We start from the raw sequence: 20,638 nt of genomic DNA, 5'->3' as shown, positions 1-20,638 counted from the left end.
TAGAATTGTGATGTATGCACAATGAGGTGAGCAGTGTAAAATTGCACGTGAGAAGTGGCTAGAGCTCACGCAGAGTAATTTTCCTTGAAATTGGCACTTGCCTGAATTTTGGTAAAATTCAACACAAATTCTAATATAAATTATACTTTTACATGTGCATATTAGTAGCCGTCTTATACAACAGACCTCAGTCACTTCATCTCTTGAGAATGCTGATTAATATTTAAGTTTTTCCAATCTTTTAGCATTACCTATTTCATGCACAATCATTGTCTGGTTCATGACTGAAGTTGTTGTTGAGAATAAAGCTTTTTGAACTATTTTCCAGCCTGAAATACCATTCTTTAATTTTGATTAATAGTAGAAAATAACATACAGCCAGAAGTGTTGCATGTTTCTAATAGTCCAAATATTTGTTGTGATTGAACTATCAGTTTTCCACTGATTCAGGAGTCCATACTGTATTACTTGTTTATCAATGCTTGCCTTGCAATTAAATAGTTCATTGTTAGTCTGTTTTCATATTAAAGATTGCTGCCTGAAAAATTCAGTTCACTTCAGTATGTTTAATATCTGCTTTTTGCATAAAGTGTTGCTAACACCTTTAAGTATTTATTATTTAATAGCTGCAATAAAGAAACATTAATAATGGCTTTCTTTTTTTGTTTTCCAATAGGTTTGATATCATACACTGAGTACTTATTCCTTCTTGGTGTTCTGACAAGTAAGTTGAGTTAAAGGGCAGGGAACCTTTTTGTGTCCTGTGGTTATTGATACTTTTTTGTCCTGTTAACTGTTTTCTTTCTTAAATAAGCTTTTTTTAAATAATAACTTCAAATCAATTATCTTTTGATGTTTAAGCTCATTAGTGAATGGAGAATAGATTACTTATCACACTCTGCCACCAATTTGTAGAAGTGGTACTGGTCCTAGCTGGGCAGCTTTGACAAAGTCTGTAGGAACAAAGACAGAAGATTTTGGAAGCACCCACCAGCTCGAAAAGCATCTGTGGAGGGAGGGGAGAAGTTGATGTTTCAAGTGTTTACCCATTGTCAAACTGCACTTGAGGTCCGCAAACAAACAAGTCCGTCCAGCAATGCTGCTTTGTAATTCCAGGTTGTTATTATTTTATCCATGTTTCCCAATGCACAAGGTTTATTTTTTACTTTTGTTCCTTGTTGGGTACAGAGAAATATTTCGCTACATGGTAGAAACAACCAGGGAACATTTTTGATGTATAATGACCTGCAATAGATTTAAAAAGCTAAATTGATTTAGCTGATGGGTTTTGAAGTGAAGCATTAGAATGTTTTAAAATTTTAAGTTTTAAGATAACTTGCCCAAAATTTGTCAAGTTTCTGGTCCAGCAGAGGCAGAACAAGGAGCAACAACCGATCTGCTTTTGAGTTAGCTAAGGTTCAGATGGTAGAATTTTTACCTAAGTTTGTGCATTGACATCATTCCTCAACAAAGGAGTTGAGTATGAAAATTTGTATTCTCTAGTGCAGAAATGAGGAAGTGCTACAATGTCAAAGGTGCTATCTTTCAGATGAGATGTTAAAGTCCCATGATAATATTTTTGAAGAAGACTAGCTGAGATATCTCCAGTGTCAATATTTATCTCTTAACGAGCATCACTGAAACAGTTGTCTGGTTATTATCAGAGATAGTAGGAACTGCAGATGCTGGAGAATCTGAGACAACAAGGTGTGGAGCTGGATGAACACAGCAGGCCAAGCAGCATCATTGCAGCAGGCTGTGTTCATCCAGCTCGACACCTTCTTATCTCAGATTCTCCAATATCTGCAGTTCCTACTATCTCTGAAACAATTTTAACCCCACTGTGAAGCCTTTTCTAAGGATGCCTACCATGAAGAAGTTACCCTCCTCCCTCTGGAAAAATGCTTTCCTGCTGCTATGATGCTGCTTGGCCTGTTGTGTTCATGCAGCTCTACACCTTGTTATCTCTGGTTCTTATCATATTACTTTGTTTTTTATAGTTTGCTGTGCACAAATTGTTATCTTCTTTCCTGCATTACAACAGTGCCAGTGCTTCTAAAGCACTTTGAATTACTTTTGTGCAAAATGCATTGTATAAGTTTTTCAGGAGAAAGGTCAATCATTAAAACATCTTAAGGAGGCTGCATATCTCCATTATGACATAAGTTCTAATTTTAAAAAATAATTCAGATTTTCAATGTGTCAGCAAGCCCAGTAGATCTATAAGGTGAACTTTCTTATAGTGGATCAGGAGGAGCAGCAATGTTACCTCTAGGCCAGCAGTCTCTAACATTTTTAAGCAAAAGATCACTTTTAAATTGACATCAAGGATCTACATCTGAAAAAACAAGTTTATTTTTAGTAAAATGTAAATCCAAAGCTGAATGTATACAAATATTAATTTTGTCCTCTGCTCACCAAGTCTCATTGTGACACCTGCGACTGTACATTATCCAGCAGCACATTGAAGTCAGGGCTGCAGTTTGAGTCTGCTAGTCATATACAATCCATCAAATAGCTACCTATGAGGCAGGTACAATACTTGGATTTGATTATCTTATTATGTTTTAATTTTAATCATGAGAATGGTGCCTCACAGAAGTATGTGGAGCCAAAGTAAGCTTTCATTTTGGTAGTTAGGCTCCTTAGCTCTGACAATAGCATGCTCTATCAAAGTTTATAACATATGTTAGCCCCTTCTAATAGCTTTATCAAGTTGTTTCCCTATTTTTATGAATGACTTACACTATACCTTGTACGTTGTCCTGTTTGACCCCTGGCTTGATGGTTATAGTAGACTAAGGGATTTACTGGACCATGAGGTTACACTTTCTGTTTGGATACAATTCTGCTACTAGATTGATGGTCTGCAGTACCTCATAAATGCCCAGTTTTGAGCAACTACATATTTTCTAAGTCTGTTTCATTTAGCATGGTATTATTGCCGTCCAGTACTATGGGCATTATTCTCAGCTTGAAACTGGGACTTGGTCTCCATTTATTTATTTCTCAGAGTGCTTGTTGCTCAGGGCAACCTTTAAAATGACCTGAGACAGAATCACCACCAACCTTGTTTGAACTATTTAGATTTTTGCAAACATTTGCGGCTGTTTTATGTTCCACATATAAAATCAATCTTGACATTTTCCACTACAGATTAATGTGTGACTACCTTTGCCAGATTAGCATAAATTCACATCAAAATCTTCAATCAGATACAGATTTCCAAATAAAACTTTTGCAAAGTTATAGCAGGATAAAAATTAACATTTTTCAAAGTGGTGCCATGGAAACTTTTGCATACACCTGAAAGTAGTAGGCAAGGCCCGAGCTTGATATCACATTTGAAAGTAGCTTGGCATTCATACATCGCAATAAATCCTCAGTAGTGCACTGGAATATTGGCTTAAATGTTCATATCTCTGGAGTGAGACTTGAGCCATAAACTCTGACTCAGGCAAGACTGCTACTAACTCCCCCAAAGCTAATACCAGCATTGTATTAGAATTATCTTTAAACCTCCCAATGTTACACTGCTGAGATTTGCTGACTATGTCTCAGTGCGGATTCATTTTCTATTCAAGATATTGGTGCTATTTGTAACTCCTAATCCTAACTCTCACATCTGAGGAGGAAATTTCAATGAAATTGCTAAAAGCCCACAAAGTACATTAATAACATCCACTGAAGGAGCAGGACCTGACAGTGAATACCACCTCACTCCCGTTTAGGCATACTATTGAAACCTGTAGTAGCATGGAAAGTACCTCACACTATGAGCAACCTGACAGAGGGAGGTACTACATTAATTCTCCTCTAACCCTCTTGTCACTGTGTACGAGGAGTGATTTGTTGTGATTGAGACACTTTTGTCTTCAAGATGATATAATGGAAGGAAACTCTTCAAAACTATTGCCTAGGGTCACTACACACCTGCAAACACAGAAGGGAAGGGTTGAACAACTCTGAGCAGAGCTGGATCCATGTCCTCTTCCTACTCTGAGTAAGCAGCATCTCACAAAAGTGAGGTCAAAGGAAAAGCTTGTTGGTTCCTGAAAACTGCCTGCAAGATTAAATTTAAAAATATTATTTCAGAAGAAGTATTTTTTAAAGAAAGGTATACATTTAAGAAAAATATTTGAAAAGGGAGGCTTAAACAGCATTGTGAAAATTTGCTAAAAACTTTCAAAAAAGTTACTAAAATGTTAAACATTTAGTAAAATTCCTTTTAGCCTTTAGCAACTGGAGGCCCACATTACCTAAGGTACTGCCTGTTACTCATATTCATTGGACAATCACAGAAGTAATTGTAGGCCAATAATAAACCTTGTCTGCTCTGTCAGTTACAAGGATGCAACTCTGATGATGCTCACCCACGTAGAAAAAGTAATTGTTTAGGATGGATTCTTGATGTTAGACAGTGTATCTCTCACCCCTTATAACTGTGCCGTACCCTTTCCCAGTTTTGCACCTTTGATTATTTTGGATACACAGTGATCTAAGCACCAAACAGAGGAATCCAACCCATAGACTTCTGCTTAGAAAATAATGTTAATGAGAGGACTTTCTTATGCTTACAGAGCCACACACTGGATTCCGTATTGCCTTTACTATGCTGGATACTGATGGAAACCAACAAGTGGAGAAAAAAGAATTTCTAGTGGTAATTTATTTATATGTTGTTAAAATTACGTTGGTGTTAAGAATATGCTTCATGATTGCACACTTCTCCTATCTGGCTTCAGTATTACACCAAGATATGGAGGAAGACAGTATTTAGTCAGTACAGGTCAAAAATGCACATAATGTATTAGACTCAGAAGCAGGGTCACGTCGTCAATGCTGATATTGATACTTCCAATGAACCTGCTCCAGTTTAAAATACTTCATCCTATCTACGCTGTCATATTTCTCTATTTCCTTCTTCCTTGTGTATGTATCAGTCTTAACTGTGAACGTATCTCTCCATGAGACACGTCTCCAGGTTTACGCGAATCAGCCATTCCATGTGATTGCAAGTTCCACATTGTCACCACATTCTTCGAAATCCAATTCCGGAATTTGATTGCATAATTTAGACTGCAACTTCACTACAGCACTATCAAATGTGTCTCCTTTTGGCTGAGATGTTGATCTGAGACTCCATCTGCTTTCTCAAGTGGATATTAAAAAAATCCATTGGTACTTTTTGACCACAGGCAGGTTCCAGAGGAGTGAACTTTAGCTAATGTTGTTCCCTTGTTTAAGAAAGGAAGCAGGAATAATCCAGGAAATTATAGGCAGGTGAGTCTGACTTCTGTGGTGGGAAAGTTCTTGGAAAAGATTCTGAGGGACAGGATATTTGTACATTTGGGAGAAAATGGACTAGTTAGCGACAGGCAGCATGGTTTCGTGCAGGGAAGGTCATGTCTCACCAATCTGATCAAATTTTTTGAAGAGGTGACAGAAATAATTGATGAGCGAAGAGATGTGGATCTAGTTTACATGATCTTCAGTAAAGCATTCGATAACATCCCATATGGCAGATTGGTTCAAAAACCAAAATCACATGGGCTGGCTAGATGGATACAAAACTGGCTTGGTCACAGAAGACAAAGGGTAGCAGTGGAAGTGTGTTTTTCAGAATCGAGACTGGTAACTAGTGGTGTTCCACAGGGATCAGTCTGAGGTCCTCTGTTGTTTGTAGTATATATAAATGATCTGGAGGAAAATGTGGGTGGTCTGATTAGGAAGTTTTCAGATGACACAAAGATTGGTGGAGTTGCTGATAATGCCAACTATTGTGAAAGGATACAACAGAATATAGATTGGCGACTTGGGCACAGAAATGGCAGGTGGCGTTTAATCCAGACAAATGAGAGGTTATACATTTTGGACGATCAAATTTGGGTGTGGATTATACTCTAAGTGGCAGAGCCCTTCGAACATTAACATAGAGACGAATCTGGGCATGCAGGTCCACAGTTCCCTCGAAGTGGCAACACAGGTGGCCAAAGTGATTATAAGGCATATGGCATGCTTGCCATCATTGGCCAGGGCATGGAGTACCAGAGTTGGCAAAACATATTGCAGCCAAATAAAACCCTTGTTAGGCCGCATTGGTAGTATTATGTGCAGTTTTTGTTGCCAGAAGGATGTGGAAGCTTTGAAGTGCAGAGAAGGCTCATCAGGACGTTGCCTGGTCTCGAACATATTGGCTATGATGAAACATTAAAAAGACTAGGATTGTTTTCACTGGAAAGACAGTGGAAAGATAGAGGTCTACAAAATTGAGAGGCATAGACAGGGTGGATAGTCAGAGGCTTTTTCCCAGGGTTCATGTTTCAAATACAAGGGGACACAGGTTCAAGGTGAGTGGGCAAAAGTTTAAGGGAGATGTGCGAGGAAAGTTTTCCACGCAGTGTGGTACGAGCCTGGAATACACTGCCAGAGGATTTTGTGGTTGAAGCAGGCACATTGGCAACATTTAAAAGACATCTGGATAGTTACATAAATAGGGAGGGAATAGAGGGACATAAACAGAATAAATGCAGTAGATTTTTTTTAGTCTAGTCAGGGCATGATAATTGGCATAGGCTTGGAAGGCTGAAGGGCCTGTTCCTGTGCTGTGCTGCTTTTTTGTTATTTTGTTTATTTGAAACAAAACTGTGGAAATGCTCTGGTGTGGAGCTGTGTTCATCCAGCAGGCCAGGCAGCCTCAGAGGGGCAGGAAAGCTGACGTTTCGGGTCTGGACCCTTCTTCAGAAATGGGGGAGTGGTAGGGGGCTCTGAAATAGAGAGAGGGGGAGGCGATGATAAAAGGTGGATAGAGGAGCAGTTAGGTGAAGAGAAAATGGACAGGTCAAGGAGGCAGGGACGAGACGGGCGGGTCTTGGGATGAGATTGGGACTGGGGAGGTTTTGAAGCTTGGACTTTATATTGGGTTGCTAAGGGAATGGTGACAGTGATAGGATGCAATTAGAGATAGTTGGGCGGGATCTCATAACGAATAGACAGGAGTCTGGAACTCTGGAAAGGGCTTTTATACAGGTCAGAACAGCGCTGCCCTCTGTGTCTAGCACCAATAAGGGCAGAGAAATTTCCAAAGTTGTGGACCCTGGGTATAGCGTGAATAGTTATGTAAAGTAACTCAACAGAAATGGGATTAATTGGCCTGGAAGGTCATGGGGTCACAGGACAGTGACTCAAAAGGAATATGCAGGATAGGGAGGACATCTGGACATCATAGGAAGAGGCTGCAAGTCACTCTCATTAAAAGTTGGTATTTTGCCATGTAGGATCAAAAGTCACCTGTGCTGGTGCAATAGCTACACAGAATGCCTGACACCACATGCACAGTGATTGGAGTAAGTTTTCTTCCTCCCAGTGAGCTAAAACATTTTGAATCTGGGGCCCTACAAGGGCCAGTTTCAGTAAACATGTTTCCACTGTTACAGTAATGCCATTCATCTGATGTTGATTTACACTTCTTCAGCAGATCACTGCCTGTCCATGAGTACACGATAAGGATTATGGCCTGAAAAGCAAGACAGTTATATTCTGTGCAAGTTGCTTCGTTGTCATGAAATCCATGCTTGCAATAACTAATTCTCAGTGCCAGGGATGGAATTGGAAGGAATGACCACTTACGACGTTATTACAAAGTAATTTTTTAGATTAGATTAGATTCCCTACAGTGTGGGAACAGGCCCTTCAGCCCAACAAGTCCACACCGCCCCTTGGAGCATCCCACCCAGACTCATCCCCGTATAACCCACACACCCCTGAACACTATGGACAATGTAGCATGGTCAATCCACCCAGCCTGCACATCTTTGGACTGTCCAACTTGTCTGCGCTAACCAGACAGCACAATCTGACCTAGTCCCATTTGCCAGCATTTGGCCCATATCCCTCTAATCACTTCCTGTTCACATAGCCATCCAGATACCTTTTAACTGTTGTCTTTGTACCAGCCTCCACCACCTCCTTTGGAACCTCAATCCATACACGCTGTCTGAAAATGTTAGCTCTCAGGTCCTTTTTAAATCTTTCCCCTCTCACCTTAAACCTGTGCCCTCTAGTTTTGGACTTTCCCAGCCTGGGAAAAAGACCTCTGCTTTTAACCCTATCCCATGCCCCTCGTGATTTATAAATCTAAGGTTACCCCCTCAGCCTCCAACGCTCCAGGGAAAATAGCCCCAGCGCTAACTGAATTAGATTTGAAATGACAAGACATAACTTTCTGTGGTGAGTTTACTTTGTATCTGCCCCAGAAATATGGCATTTGACACCTTTTAACCCAATTCACTGGTGAGGCAGGCTGTAAATGTTATTTCCACAAAGCTGAGAACAATGCAATTTGGACACCAGCATTATGATATCCATTTTTAACTGCCCATCTCCTTGACTGAAGATTTCTGGGTATTTGTGCATCAGAATTGATATGTCACTATTCTCATTGTTATCTTGACAGCAAATTTTGAGCCATAATGGTGAAAAAGCTGCAAGGATCTTCAACCTGTTTGCTCTCCAAATAATAAAACATCTGCCACACCTTTAGATAAAAAGTTTTCTCATTTAATGCTCAGCTCACTTAGCACGGTTAAAACATTCTGAGCCCCACATAATGTGTAGCACGTAATATAAATATAATTACTTTTGTTTGAACATGTGGCTTGTGGATATATACATTTTCCAATTGGACCTTTTTACATTTTATAGGCAGCTTGATCCATGCATAATACTGATTCAGGCTGAAAATTTCTTGGCAACTACGTTACTCATTTATCATGCCATGTACTCTTATCCCAATCCTGCTCATTTTCCCACACCATTGGCCCAAGACTTGAAAAATGTACAGTATCTAGTCCAAGTATGATTTTTAGTCCAACGTTTTCCACATGCCAAAAAAAATTTGCTACAGCTGCATATTTGAATCAGACCTGTGATCAACACTTGCTTATGAAAGAAAATGGTTGAGTTTTTTAATGAGGAATATTTCCACATGGGCGACTGTATCACCCTAAAATCAATGTCAACAAGGATATTTAAAGGAATTTAGTTCCCTAGCCTCCTGTCTCTATCCACCAATTTCCATCTATCTACAAAAGCTGAAAGGAAAACAGAAAATCTGAACTATTCAGTCTTCCAGGTGTATTCAGACCACTTGTTCCTGTACCCAATCTTAATGTACCAACCTTGAACAAAGAAACAAAATCTCTTGTTGTCTTCCCAAACTTCTTTTAAATCCTCATCCAACAGAAGTTATATTAACTGCTTAAGTGGATATATTTAGTCAATATTTACAAAATTTAGTATAGCTCTTGTATATGTAGTAACTGTGGAAAGGTTAAAGGAAAATATAACATATGCATTAATTTCTTGACCTAGCATCATCAAGCCTTGGTCTCAACCAAAGGACATCACACACATGGAACAACTATGAAGATGTGGATCTAGTTTCAAGAGTCAAACCTTAGGGCTTTTAAGAGAATTAGTTTTAAGTAGTCCCTACTGAGAGGTATTTGCATGGTCTGTTAGTTCAATCCACTGACAGTTTAACTGACATTTATCTCAAATCCAGAAATCTTTAGTATGTAAACTTAATTGACATCAAGTTCAGACATTACTAAAGAGTCTGGCACTTTTTTGCATTCACTCAGTTACTTCTAAGTCAGAAAACTTCAAAGTTCATTTGGACACCTTCCCATTTTTACATAAAAACCTACATTTACTTCTTTAATAGCAAAAGATTCATTATTATTGTTTGCATTTTATAACTAAAGGTGTGCTACAACTAACAGCAAAATGTGAATAATCTGTTTTGTTTTTACAGTTTCTTATGACGGCGATTTCTATTCAAATAATTGTACGCTATTTGATTTTCCTGAGGGATCTTTGTTGATGTGCAGGTGAAAGGCTAGGTGGATCACCAGTGACAGCTTACGCTTTCAAGCCAGCAGCAATTTGCTTTGACATTCAGACACTTGCTGCACAATTAAAACGTTCAGAATTGCATTGGCTTCAGAAATGAAGTCTGTGGAACTAGTTAGATATTGAATAGGCATTACTCCTAAGCTGTAAAAACCAGAAGGCAGCAAAATTCACAGTAGATTAAGTTACTGGAATTTTTTGTTCCATTTGCTTTTTTGTTCCATTTGTAAGTTTCTTTCTTTATTTCATTTCCTTAAGAGGTAAGATAGTGAAAGGTTAAAAATGGATTACAGAACCATGACAACCTCCATTTGAAATTCTTCAATTACAGATCATGTCTGCTGCACATGTAATTCAATGGCTTTAGAGTGATACAATCCCATGAAGATGATGTATTGCGATCTGGCGGGGTTAGTCTTCTGACTAGTTGAATGGAAGTAGTAGTAGGGAGGGGAGAGAAGCAAAACATTAGAAAAAGGAGCTTCATATATATGCTCAAGTGTTTCATCAAGCACTCTCACAACGGGATGATTTCATAGCCCATCTTCGCTGAACAGTCATAAATCTGTCCCTCACTGGATCAAAGCCAGCAGGAATTTTAAAGCTGCAGTATCTTTCTTTGTAGATCTTTATAAGCCAATTAAAAACCTATCAAAAAACAAATACATGAGCCTCTAATAACTTCAACTGAGGCATATCAAAACAGGTATTATTGCTGTTATTCTGTAAGAAAACAAGGAATCTTGAAAAAGTTGTGTACTAAGGCATTTTTGTTAAGTTTACTGAAATATTTACTTGTCGATGTTTTGCAAATACTGGTTCTTTTTCTTAGTCCCCACAATACTACAATTTTTGTTGTAGTACATAGTTATTTGCTAAGAATTTCTTTGTACACTTTTGGACATTATTAGTTCCAGAATAATTTGACACACTGTGTCTGACTGCTGTTTCATTCTCCAAGAGAAAAAAACTTTCATTATTTAAACACACTGACTGCCTCGTACAGACATGCTCGTGTTATCATGCTTTCATCTAAGACAGACAAATGGAGTGATGCATGATATAAATCGTTATTAAATACCAAAATATTTGGCAGGAAGGCAAAAGATTTTCATCCAACAGAATTTAGCCAGCAGTCTTTGCTTACTTTCTATGGGACTATCATGGTACATAATTGTGTATTGAAGCTACTGTGCAAAATACAGCCTGGGAAAACTTGTTAGGTGACTCCATTGCAGTGTGGATTATTTTTGCAAACTCATCCTCAGTATGGGGGTCACTGGCAAAGCCACACTTTGTTGTTCAATCACCATCATCATGAGAAGGTGGCGCAGCAACTGATTTTCTGCAACTTACTTGTCAAATAGAGCCCTTCAAGAGGCAGTTAAGAGTTAAGGACTGGAGTAAGGTTTGGGCCAGACTGGGTAAGCACAGCAGGTTTGTTCCCCAGATGGGCATTAGTGAACTGGTCGGATAATAAAAAAAATCCAGCAACTTTGTGATGATTTTTCTGATCCCACAGTTTCATTTCCAGGCTTCTTCAACTTAGTTCAAATGATGAGACTGCTACAGTGAAATTTAATGTCATATTCTTTGCATTATTAGACAAAGCTTTCAGTTTATTAGTCCACTATCATAAGTGCTTTATATCTGGCTTTCTTTATTGGTTACCATGCTGAAAATTAAATTACATTAAGGGTGGATATTAGAAAATTGAGAGAAACAAATTAGACATTTGTTAATATCCTCAACTTTGTCTAGCAATACACTGCCAAGTGTACTAACTTATCTCCCTAAATTTAAAATTCTGAGTGAAGTAACAACTCGCATAATGTTATTTTAACCCCACTCAGATCAAAACCTAAGAATTACGCTCATGATAACCAAGTAAATGATGGTCAAAATGAATTCAGCTGGGAAGATCCTGTCAGCTCAATCTCTTTAAACTGTTTTTAAAAGTGACATGCCAAATGGAAATTTGAAAAGTGATGTTTTTGTTTTATTTGTTCATGTGATGTGTGTAACTGACGGAGGCAGCATTTGTTGCCTATCTATAATTGCCCAGAAGAAGGTAGTGATGAGCTGCTTTCTTGAACAGCTGTTCTCCTTGGAGTGTAGGGACTCTCTCAGTACTGCTTTGAGGGGTGCTCCAAGATTCTGACTCAAAAACATTAAAAGAACGATGACATAGTTCCAAGCCACAATAGTGTGTGACTTGAAGGGGAACTTGCAGGTGGTTGTGGTGTTCCCAAGCACCTGCTGCCCTTTACCTTATAAATGTTAGAAGTCATGGAGTTGGGAAAGTACTGTCAAAGGACCTTTGGATATTTATATAGTGCATGTTGGAGATGGTAAAAACTGCCGCCATATTGAGTCAGTGGTGAAGAGAGTGGAAGTTGAAGGTAGTAGTTGAAATGCCAATCAGTAGGCTGTTTAGATCTAGAAGATGTCAATCTTCCTGAGTACTGCTGAAGCAGCTCTAATCCAGCTAAGTGGGGTATATTCCATCACACTCCTAACTTAACCTTGTTGGTGGAGAACAGGCTTTGGGGAAATAGGAGTTGAGTTACCATAGAACTCGCAACCTCTGACCTTCTCTTGGAGCCACAGTTTTTATATGGCTGGTTCAGTTCACCTTCTGGTCAATAGTAACCCCAGGATGTTGATAGTAGGGAGTACTGTAGTAGAGATGGCAATGCCATCTAAAGAACCTTTGAAAATATTCCACATGGAAGACTGCTACTGGAGTTTAAAGTAGTGGGGATTCAAGTAGAATCTAGAAACTATCAAAATATGTCAAACAATAGAAAGTGGAATGTAATTTCAGGGATTGGTGTCCAAGGCAATGAAAGGATGCCCTGGAGGACAAGATCAGTTGGCATTGGCAGCGAGCTGCAGGATGAAGAAGTGTGTGTGAGTTTATCTTGTGATTAACATTTCTGATTGGTACTTGAGTATGAACTCCTAAAATCTCTCAGAAACTGGAACTAAGTAGTCTTGGAACATTGTTTTTCCTGAGACTTCAACCTGAACCATGAAAAATAATGCCACAAAAGCCATGAATTGTGCAGACTGAGTTTCATGGTCAATACTCCTGAACCTATATAATTTATCTCTCACAATTCAGGAAACAATATTTGAAGTACATGCAGATGACAACAGAGAAGCAGGCTATTTGGCCCAACTAGTCTGTTTTGGCCTTTTATCTCCATAAAAGCTGCCTCCCACTTATCTTCTTCTAAGCCTATCCGATGATCCTGCTATTTCTTTCTCCCTCGCATGCTTACCCAACATCTTCAGAGATGCATCTCCTTTAGTCACTTTCAACCGTTTGGTATGTTTGCAAGTTCCAAGTTTTCACCACTCCTAAAAGTAGAAAATTCAAGAGAAATTTCTTTATTGGATTTACTGATAACTCATATACTTGTCACCTTTTGTTTAGGTTTTCCCCACACATGAAAACATCATCTCCATGAAACTCAATCTTAAAGACTTCCATTAACCTTATCTTTTATGAATAAAAGAGAGTAAATATGTTAAGCCTTTGCTTAGAGTTCTGGTATAGAAGAAAACCTGAATGGAACAGTGACTGTTACTAACTTCATATGATGTCAAAGATGGTTGATCTCTGTCTAAAATATAGTCAAGTCTGTGTTTGGAAATTAGCTTAAATTACAGCTTCTCCTGATATTAGTGATAAACAGCGTCCACAAGGAAAGTTAATTTAAAAAGTTAGATAGACATGGTTCCTGGCCAACTATGAATGATTCATAGAACCATAGAATTCCTAAGATGTGGAAGCAGGCCATTTGTCCCATCGAGTCCACACATAACCTCTGAAGAGCATCACACCCAGACCCACTTCCTTCCCCCCATCTTATTCCCGTAACCCTACATTTCCCGTGGCTAACCTGGACACCATGGGGCAAATTGTCATGGCCAATGCAATTAACGTGCACATCTTTGGAATGTGAGAGGAAACCGAAGCACCCAGAGGAAACACATGCAGACATGGGGAAAATGTGCAAACTCCGTGTAGATAGTTGCCCAACGCTAGAACTGATTGTGTCCCTGGTGCTGTAATTTTTTTCCTATCTGTCTTAAATGGGCAACCCCTTATTTTAGAATTGTGATCCCTAATTCTAGATTCTCCCACAAGAAGAAACATCCTTTCAATACCCACCTTTGTGCCCACACTCTCCCTTCCTTCTGTCAGTCAGTCAATCCTTTATCCAAGCCAGTATCTTGCCTCTAACACCATGAACTCCTTTCTTATTTAGCAGCCTTCAGTGTGGCATTTTGTCAGAAGCCTTCTGGAAATCTAAATATATCGTACACGCTGGCTCTTGTTTGTCTAACTTTCTCATTACCTCCTCAAGGAATTTTAACAAATTTGTCAAGCATGATCTCCCCGTAATGAAGCCATGCTGACTCAACCCCTGTTTTACCATGCTGTTCCAAGTACTCTGTAATGTCATCCTTAATAACGGACCCCAAAATTTTACCAAGGAAGACCAACTGGCCTATCATTTCCTTCTTCGGCCTCCCTCCCTTCTTAAACAGGGGTGTTACTTTGGCCATTTTCCAGTCCTCTGGGACTGTCGCTGAATCCTGTGATTCCCAAAAGAACGCCACCATGTCTCCATAATCTCCTCAGCTATCTCCTTCAGAACTCTGGTGTGTATAGTCCATCTGGTCTGGGTGATTTAGCTGTTGTCAAGCCTTTCAGTAATGGCCACTACTTCTTCTCAGTGATGGCCAATACACTCACCTCTGCCCCCAGATCCCTTGAAGTTCTGATATGCTACTTATGTCTTCCACCATAATGAATAATGCAAAGTACCAATTCAGTTTCTCCGTCATTTCTTTATTCCTTATTACTATGCCTCCAGCCTCATTTTCTAGTGGTCCAATGTCCACACTGCATCTGTCATCTTTTATATCTCTGAAAAAGCTCTTGCAATCTTCTTTTATCTTACTAACTGGCTTATTCTCATATTTCACCTTCTCCCCCTTATGGTTTTTTAAATTGTCCTCTACTGGTTTTTAAAGACTTGCCAACGCACTGGTGTCCCAGTGGTGTCCCTAACTTCCCTTGTCAGCCATGGTTGCATCTTCTTGTCCTTAGTAAGTTTCTTCTTCTTTGGGATGAATTTCTGTTGTGCCTCTCAAATTAACCCCAGAAACTCTTCCATCGCTGCTCCACTGGCTCTCCTCGTAGGCTTCTCTTTCATGTCTTTGTAGTTACCTTTACTCAATTGTAATACCATTACATCTGATCCCAACTTCTCCCTCTCAAACTGCGTACTGAATTCTATCATAATATAATCACTGCCCCCTCTGGATTCCTTCACATTAAGCTCCCTGATCAAATCTGCCTCGTTACACATCACTTATTCCAGAATTTTCTGTTTCCTAGTGGGCTGTGCCACAAGATACTTCTAATATCCATCTCATAGATATTTCATGAATTCCTTTCCCTTTCTTGGAATCCGCTACCAATCTGATTTTTCCTAATCTACCTGCATATTGAAGCCCCCGTAATTATCGGATTAGTGCCTTTCTTGCATACGTTTTCTATCTCCTGACTTATTTTAATAGATTTCATAGAATCTCTACAGTGTGGAAACAGGCCATTCGGCCCAACAAGTCCGCTCTGCCCATCCGAACAGCATTCCGCCCAGACCTGTCACATAACCTGACTACTGTTAGGAGGCCTGTACATAACTCACATCAGGGTCTTTTTTCCCTTTGTAGTTCCTCAACTCTATGCAGACAGGTTTTGCACCTTCTGACTCTATATCACTTCTTACCATCGATTTATTTTCATTTCTTACTAACAAGGCAACCCCCACTCCACCCATCTGCCGTCCTGTCACTAGGACATGTATCTTGGATATTTAATTCCTAGACCTGATCTGTTTGCAGTCAGGTCTCTGTGATACCTGCAACATTGTACCCACCAATTTAAATTTGCATTCCAAGCTCTCGCACCTTGATTTGTATGCTGTGTGTATTTATGTATAACATTTAGTTCAAGGCAACAGTTGATATAGATAGAATTCTTGTTAATTGAGAACTGCCTCGTGTGACATAAGTGTAAGTATACTTTTGTCTCTGTGATTTTTAACTCAACCAAATGTTTTATGGTAATTGCTTAAAATTTTAGTAGTCCTCAAACTACAAATGCCACGTGGTCTTGGTGGGATACATTCTGGACTAATGACGAGTAAGGGTGAAAACCATAATGGCTGTTTTGTTGGATGTCTGTTTGGATCCATAGTGGAGGAATGAAAATGTTACACTACTGTTAAGAAAAAGAGGATAATGTATATAATGATGGTGAGGTAACTTCCATAAATACCAGAAGCACTCCTAATGTTTCCAGTAAAAGACATTTGTACAGGAGGCAAGTGGATGGGGAAGGATAAATAATTGAAGGATTCCTGAGGCACTGACTAATTTTGGGAACAGAACAAAATGACTACTTTGTAAGATAGAGGTGTACATCCAAATCAGTTTCCTAATTGGGTTACTTCATATTAAATCCTATTGGCTGGTTTGATTGATTAACAATGTTTCCCATTTTTTGTTAATGCTACTCATATGAGGAGCTGTACAAGTTTCATTGAAAGGTATGTAAAACATTTGGAACTGGATTTCATCAAATGTTCCTGTTCAGTGTAATGGGCAGTACACAAGTTATTAGAAACAATGTAAAGAGTCAGTAACGTTAGACTACTGAGGCACAAGAGACATCAGTGATGACAGACTTGTATCTGATCAGATGCATGCAATAACAAGTGTTCCTTGAAGTTTTTTATGGTCAGTATGAAACATCAGCTGATTGATTTTGTGAACAGATGTTAGTCTTGATTGACTAAGCAAATGTACATGAACCATTTCCAGAATGTAAAACTCTTTTTAATGATACCTCACCCTCAAGGTAGCTAGTGAAATGATCTACATCCTATCACTCAGCAGCATCAAACACAATTTGAAATTGTTGCTAATGGAGAAACTGTAGACAAAGGCTACTTTGGTACAATGGTACACTCACTTGAAAGTGACCCTGAGACACAGTTGCTGGAGAGTGGCACTAACACACAGCCATTCACACGTTGATGAAAATTCACTTATGACCTTGTAACCATAATTTTCATTCAAAGAAGCTGAAAGTTTTTTTTTACATTTTTGCTTCTTTTCAACTTGTAGAAATTCAGATCAATGAATTCAGAAAACAGTATTAGTTTAAACCAACATTGAAATGCCACCAAACAGGATCTACGAACAGTGGTGATGAGTTGTCTATTCTCCATATAATTTCTGCTGAAATGTTGCTGTGTTAAGTACACTCACACTAAATGCAACGTTCATCTTTAATGAATCACTGTGCTTTGAGATATTTGATGAGCTGACACAACTTTAAAGGTCAGCGTAGCAATTACTATCAAATGCCAGCATGTACAGGGCTAACCATTTTAAATGCAGAATGTAGAGACACAGCTAACCTCATTGCAGTATCCAGGTTTTACACAGAAATATAAACAATTGTAAAAATAAGCATTCTAGTGTACAAATACTTAACCAATATCAATCAGGTTTGTTGACTAAAATTAAAATATTAAATGCAAGATACCCAGGCTTAGCTCTAATGATACAAATCTAAAGTCCGATGCAACTAATTGTATTTCCCACTGTGTGCTAGGGCCTTTCAATATGAAATCAAAATAATTTTCAGTGCAGGTATTTCAGCATAAGAAATTTGTCTTGATTATGTCATTTACAACATAATAGTGAGTGAAAACTGAAAGAACTGTGGATGCTGGAAATCAGAAACAAAAACAGAAATTGCTGGAAGAGGTCTGGCAGCATCTGTGGAGAGAAATCAGAGTTTCCTGCTTCTACGTAGGATATGTGGAACAGTCCCTCTTCCGCAGTTACACTGGCCCCATCCCTCACCTATTCCTCCGCTACATTGATGATTGTATCTGCACTGCCTCGTGCCCCCACAAGGAGCTCGAACAGTTCATCAACTTTACTGACACCTTTCACCCCAATGTCAAGTTCACCTGGACCATCTCTGATACCTCTCTCTCCTTCCTGGACCTCTCTGGTGACCACCTTGAAATTTATATCTATTTCAAGCTCACCGACTCCCACAGCTACCTAGACTACACCTCCTGTCACCCACCTTCCTGCAAGAATGCAATCCTCTACTTCCAATTCCTCCACCTCCACTGCATCTGCTCTCAAGATGAGGTGTTCCACTCCCAAACATCTCAGATGTCTTCATATTTCAAGGACTGCAACATCCCCGCCCTTCAGTGGTCGAAAATGTCCTCGACCGCATCTATTACGTTTTCTGCACTTCTGCCCACACAGCCCCTTCCTGCAATAAAAGCAAAGACAGAATGCCCTTGTCCTCACATGTCACCCACTAACCTCCAAATTCAACACATCATTCTCTGTCACTTCCACCACCTGCAATCTGACCCCACTATGAAGGATATATTTCTGTCCCCATCCTTATCTGCCTTCTGTAAGGACCGCTGTCTCCGCAACTCCCTTACTCCCCAATCCCCACCACCTCTGCACCTTTCCCTGCAACTGCAGGAAGTGCTACAACTGCCCCTACATCTCCCCCCGCACCTCCATCCTCGGCCCCGAAAAAACCTTCCCCATCAGACAGATGTTCACCTGCACATCCGCTAATGTGGTCTATTGCATCCGCTGTTCCTGATGTGGCCTCCTCTACATCGGTGAGACCAAGTGCAGGCTCAGAGACTGTTTTGTACAGCACCTGCACTCTGTTCGTGACAAACGACAAAACCTTCCAGTCGCGAACCACTTCAGCTCTGCCTCCCACTCCCTGGCAACATGTCCATCCTGGGCCTCCTCCAGTGTCACAAAAACACCACCCGGAGGAGCAGCACCTCATATCCGACCTTGGGATCTGACAACCGAATGGTCTCAATATGTACGTTACCAGTTTCAAAATCTCCCCACCCCCGGCCTCATCCCATGACCAATCCTCCCTCTCATCTCCGCCTCCTTGACATGTCCATCTTCTTTCCCACCTGTCTGCTGCTTCCACCTCACTGACCAATCCACACCACTAACTACCTGCACACACCTATCACCATCCCACCTACTTTCCCCAGCCTGCAGCCCCGCTGTATTTATTGCAGAGGCCCTTTCCCCTCCCTCATTTCTGAAGAAAGGCCCTGACTCGAAATGGCAACTTTCCTGCTCCTCTGATGCCTGGCCTGCTGTGTTCCTCCAGTTCCACAGTGTGTTATCTCTGACTCCAGCATCTGCAGTTCTTCCCATACACAGAGTTAATATTGTGTCCAGTTCTCAAGAAGGGTCACTGAACTCAAAACAACAATTTCTGTTTTTGTTACAAAATAATAGTGTCTTTCTAATTTCACCATTTTTGTTAATTGATTTCCTCCAACTCTTACCGTGTATTAAACCAAGTGACCAAATAACCCAGTGCCCTGAGCTAATACTTCTTGAATTTACAATGTCCTCCACCCACTTGTGAAATTACCGAGAAACTGCTTGCCTCTATTCACTTTTTGCACAGCTGAATTTGGTGTGTGGTGGAAAAGAGGTATTTATCATTTATTGGATCCATTTGCCGGGCAGCATATGACCAATTGCTAGAAGGTTACTGCAGGGTGACCCCGAGGGATTGATGGGGTGATAAAAGAGAAGACACTGCACCACATGGAGGTAGATAGGATAAACTGGGGAGAGGTTTACAATATTCTTGAGCTTCTAGGGAATACACAACTGTTGTCACTGGTAGAAGCCACTTACTTGTTAGGCTGGCAGCTCCCACCTCCTTTTCCTTGCTGTTTTTCCAAAGCCCTGAGAAACCTCTGATAAAACCTGTGCATCAGCAGTGAATTTTAAATCATGCTCCCAATTGCCCATTAGGAGCTTGATTTGAAAAATGTTAATGATTTTCCCCACCTCCCCACTGCAGGACAATACTGAACACAAAATCCACTCTCGCTTTTTAAAAAAAGGACAAAGGGTGCACCTCGATAGATTAGACGTGACTTATTGTAGATGTGACAAATTAACTTCATTCCCTTCCCTGCGACTTTCTATCCATAATGTCAGTGTTAATGTCAAGGCCTAAGTATTTACTTTAGGTGTATCATTCATCAACGTATACAAAATTTCTTCTTTATGTGTAATAGCTTTTACTTAAATTTCCATAAAATTCTTTTATTTCGTTTCAAATGTTCAGCGTTTCCTTTAAGGATTCAGTGGCAGTTAGAAGTAGAAGGGGAATCTCTATTGACAGTTTGCCAGACTCCATTCTTTTGGAATAATATTCAAGTGCAAATATTTTGTGAACTTCAAAGAGACCTGAATAAAAATTGTATATGGTTTTATTATCCATATTACCCTTTGCTAATCTGATTGTAATATTCTTAATCAAGCAGTGTACATCTTCAAAAACAGAACTGTCTCCTCAGAAAAATTTGAACAGAATACTACAATAATGTAAAAGCAATGCACTTTGATGATACCTTCAGCAGTACTGTTGACACAGATTCCATTCTATTTCCCTCATATGAATATGTAAATGGTAGCCCTCTATGAGCCTTAACGTACGTCTGATTACTAAATTGGCAGTAACTTTTAATCTGCTTGTGAATATAGCCTGCGTGTGCAGTTTAAATTGTTGAACAATTTTGGA

General features: G+C 39.6%; 1 protein-coding gene across 1 annotated transcript in view; it reads left to right on the top strand.

Annotated features, from left to right (window-relative positions):
• micu2 (mitochondrial calcium uptake 2) overlaps positions 1 to 20,638 on the top strand; it is a 386,723-nt gene that overhangs the window by 294,505 nt on the left and 71,580 nt on the right. The window contains exons 6-7 of the mRNA XM_059646669.1: positions 677 to 724; positions 4,581 to 4,663. Coding sequence (XP_059502652.1) covers positions 677 to 724; positions 4,581 to 4,663 — 131 coding nt within the window. The remainder of the gene's footprint in view (positions 1 to 676; positions 725 to 4,580; positions 4,664 to 20,638) is intronic.

The sequence above is a fragment of the Stegostoma tigrinum genome, chromosome 6, assembly GCF_030684315.1.
Source record: "Stegostoma tigrinum isolate sSteTig4 chromosome 6, sSteTig4.hap1, whole genome shotgun sequence".
Lineage (NCBI taxonomy): Eukaryota > Metazoa > Chordata > Chondrichthyes > Orectolobiformes > Stegostomatidae > Stegostoma > Stegostoma tigrinum.
This window is presented reverse-complemented; position numbering and strand designations above follow the sequence as displayed.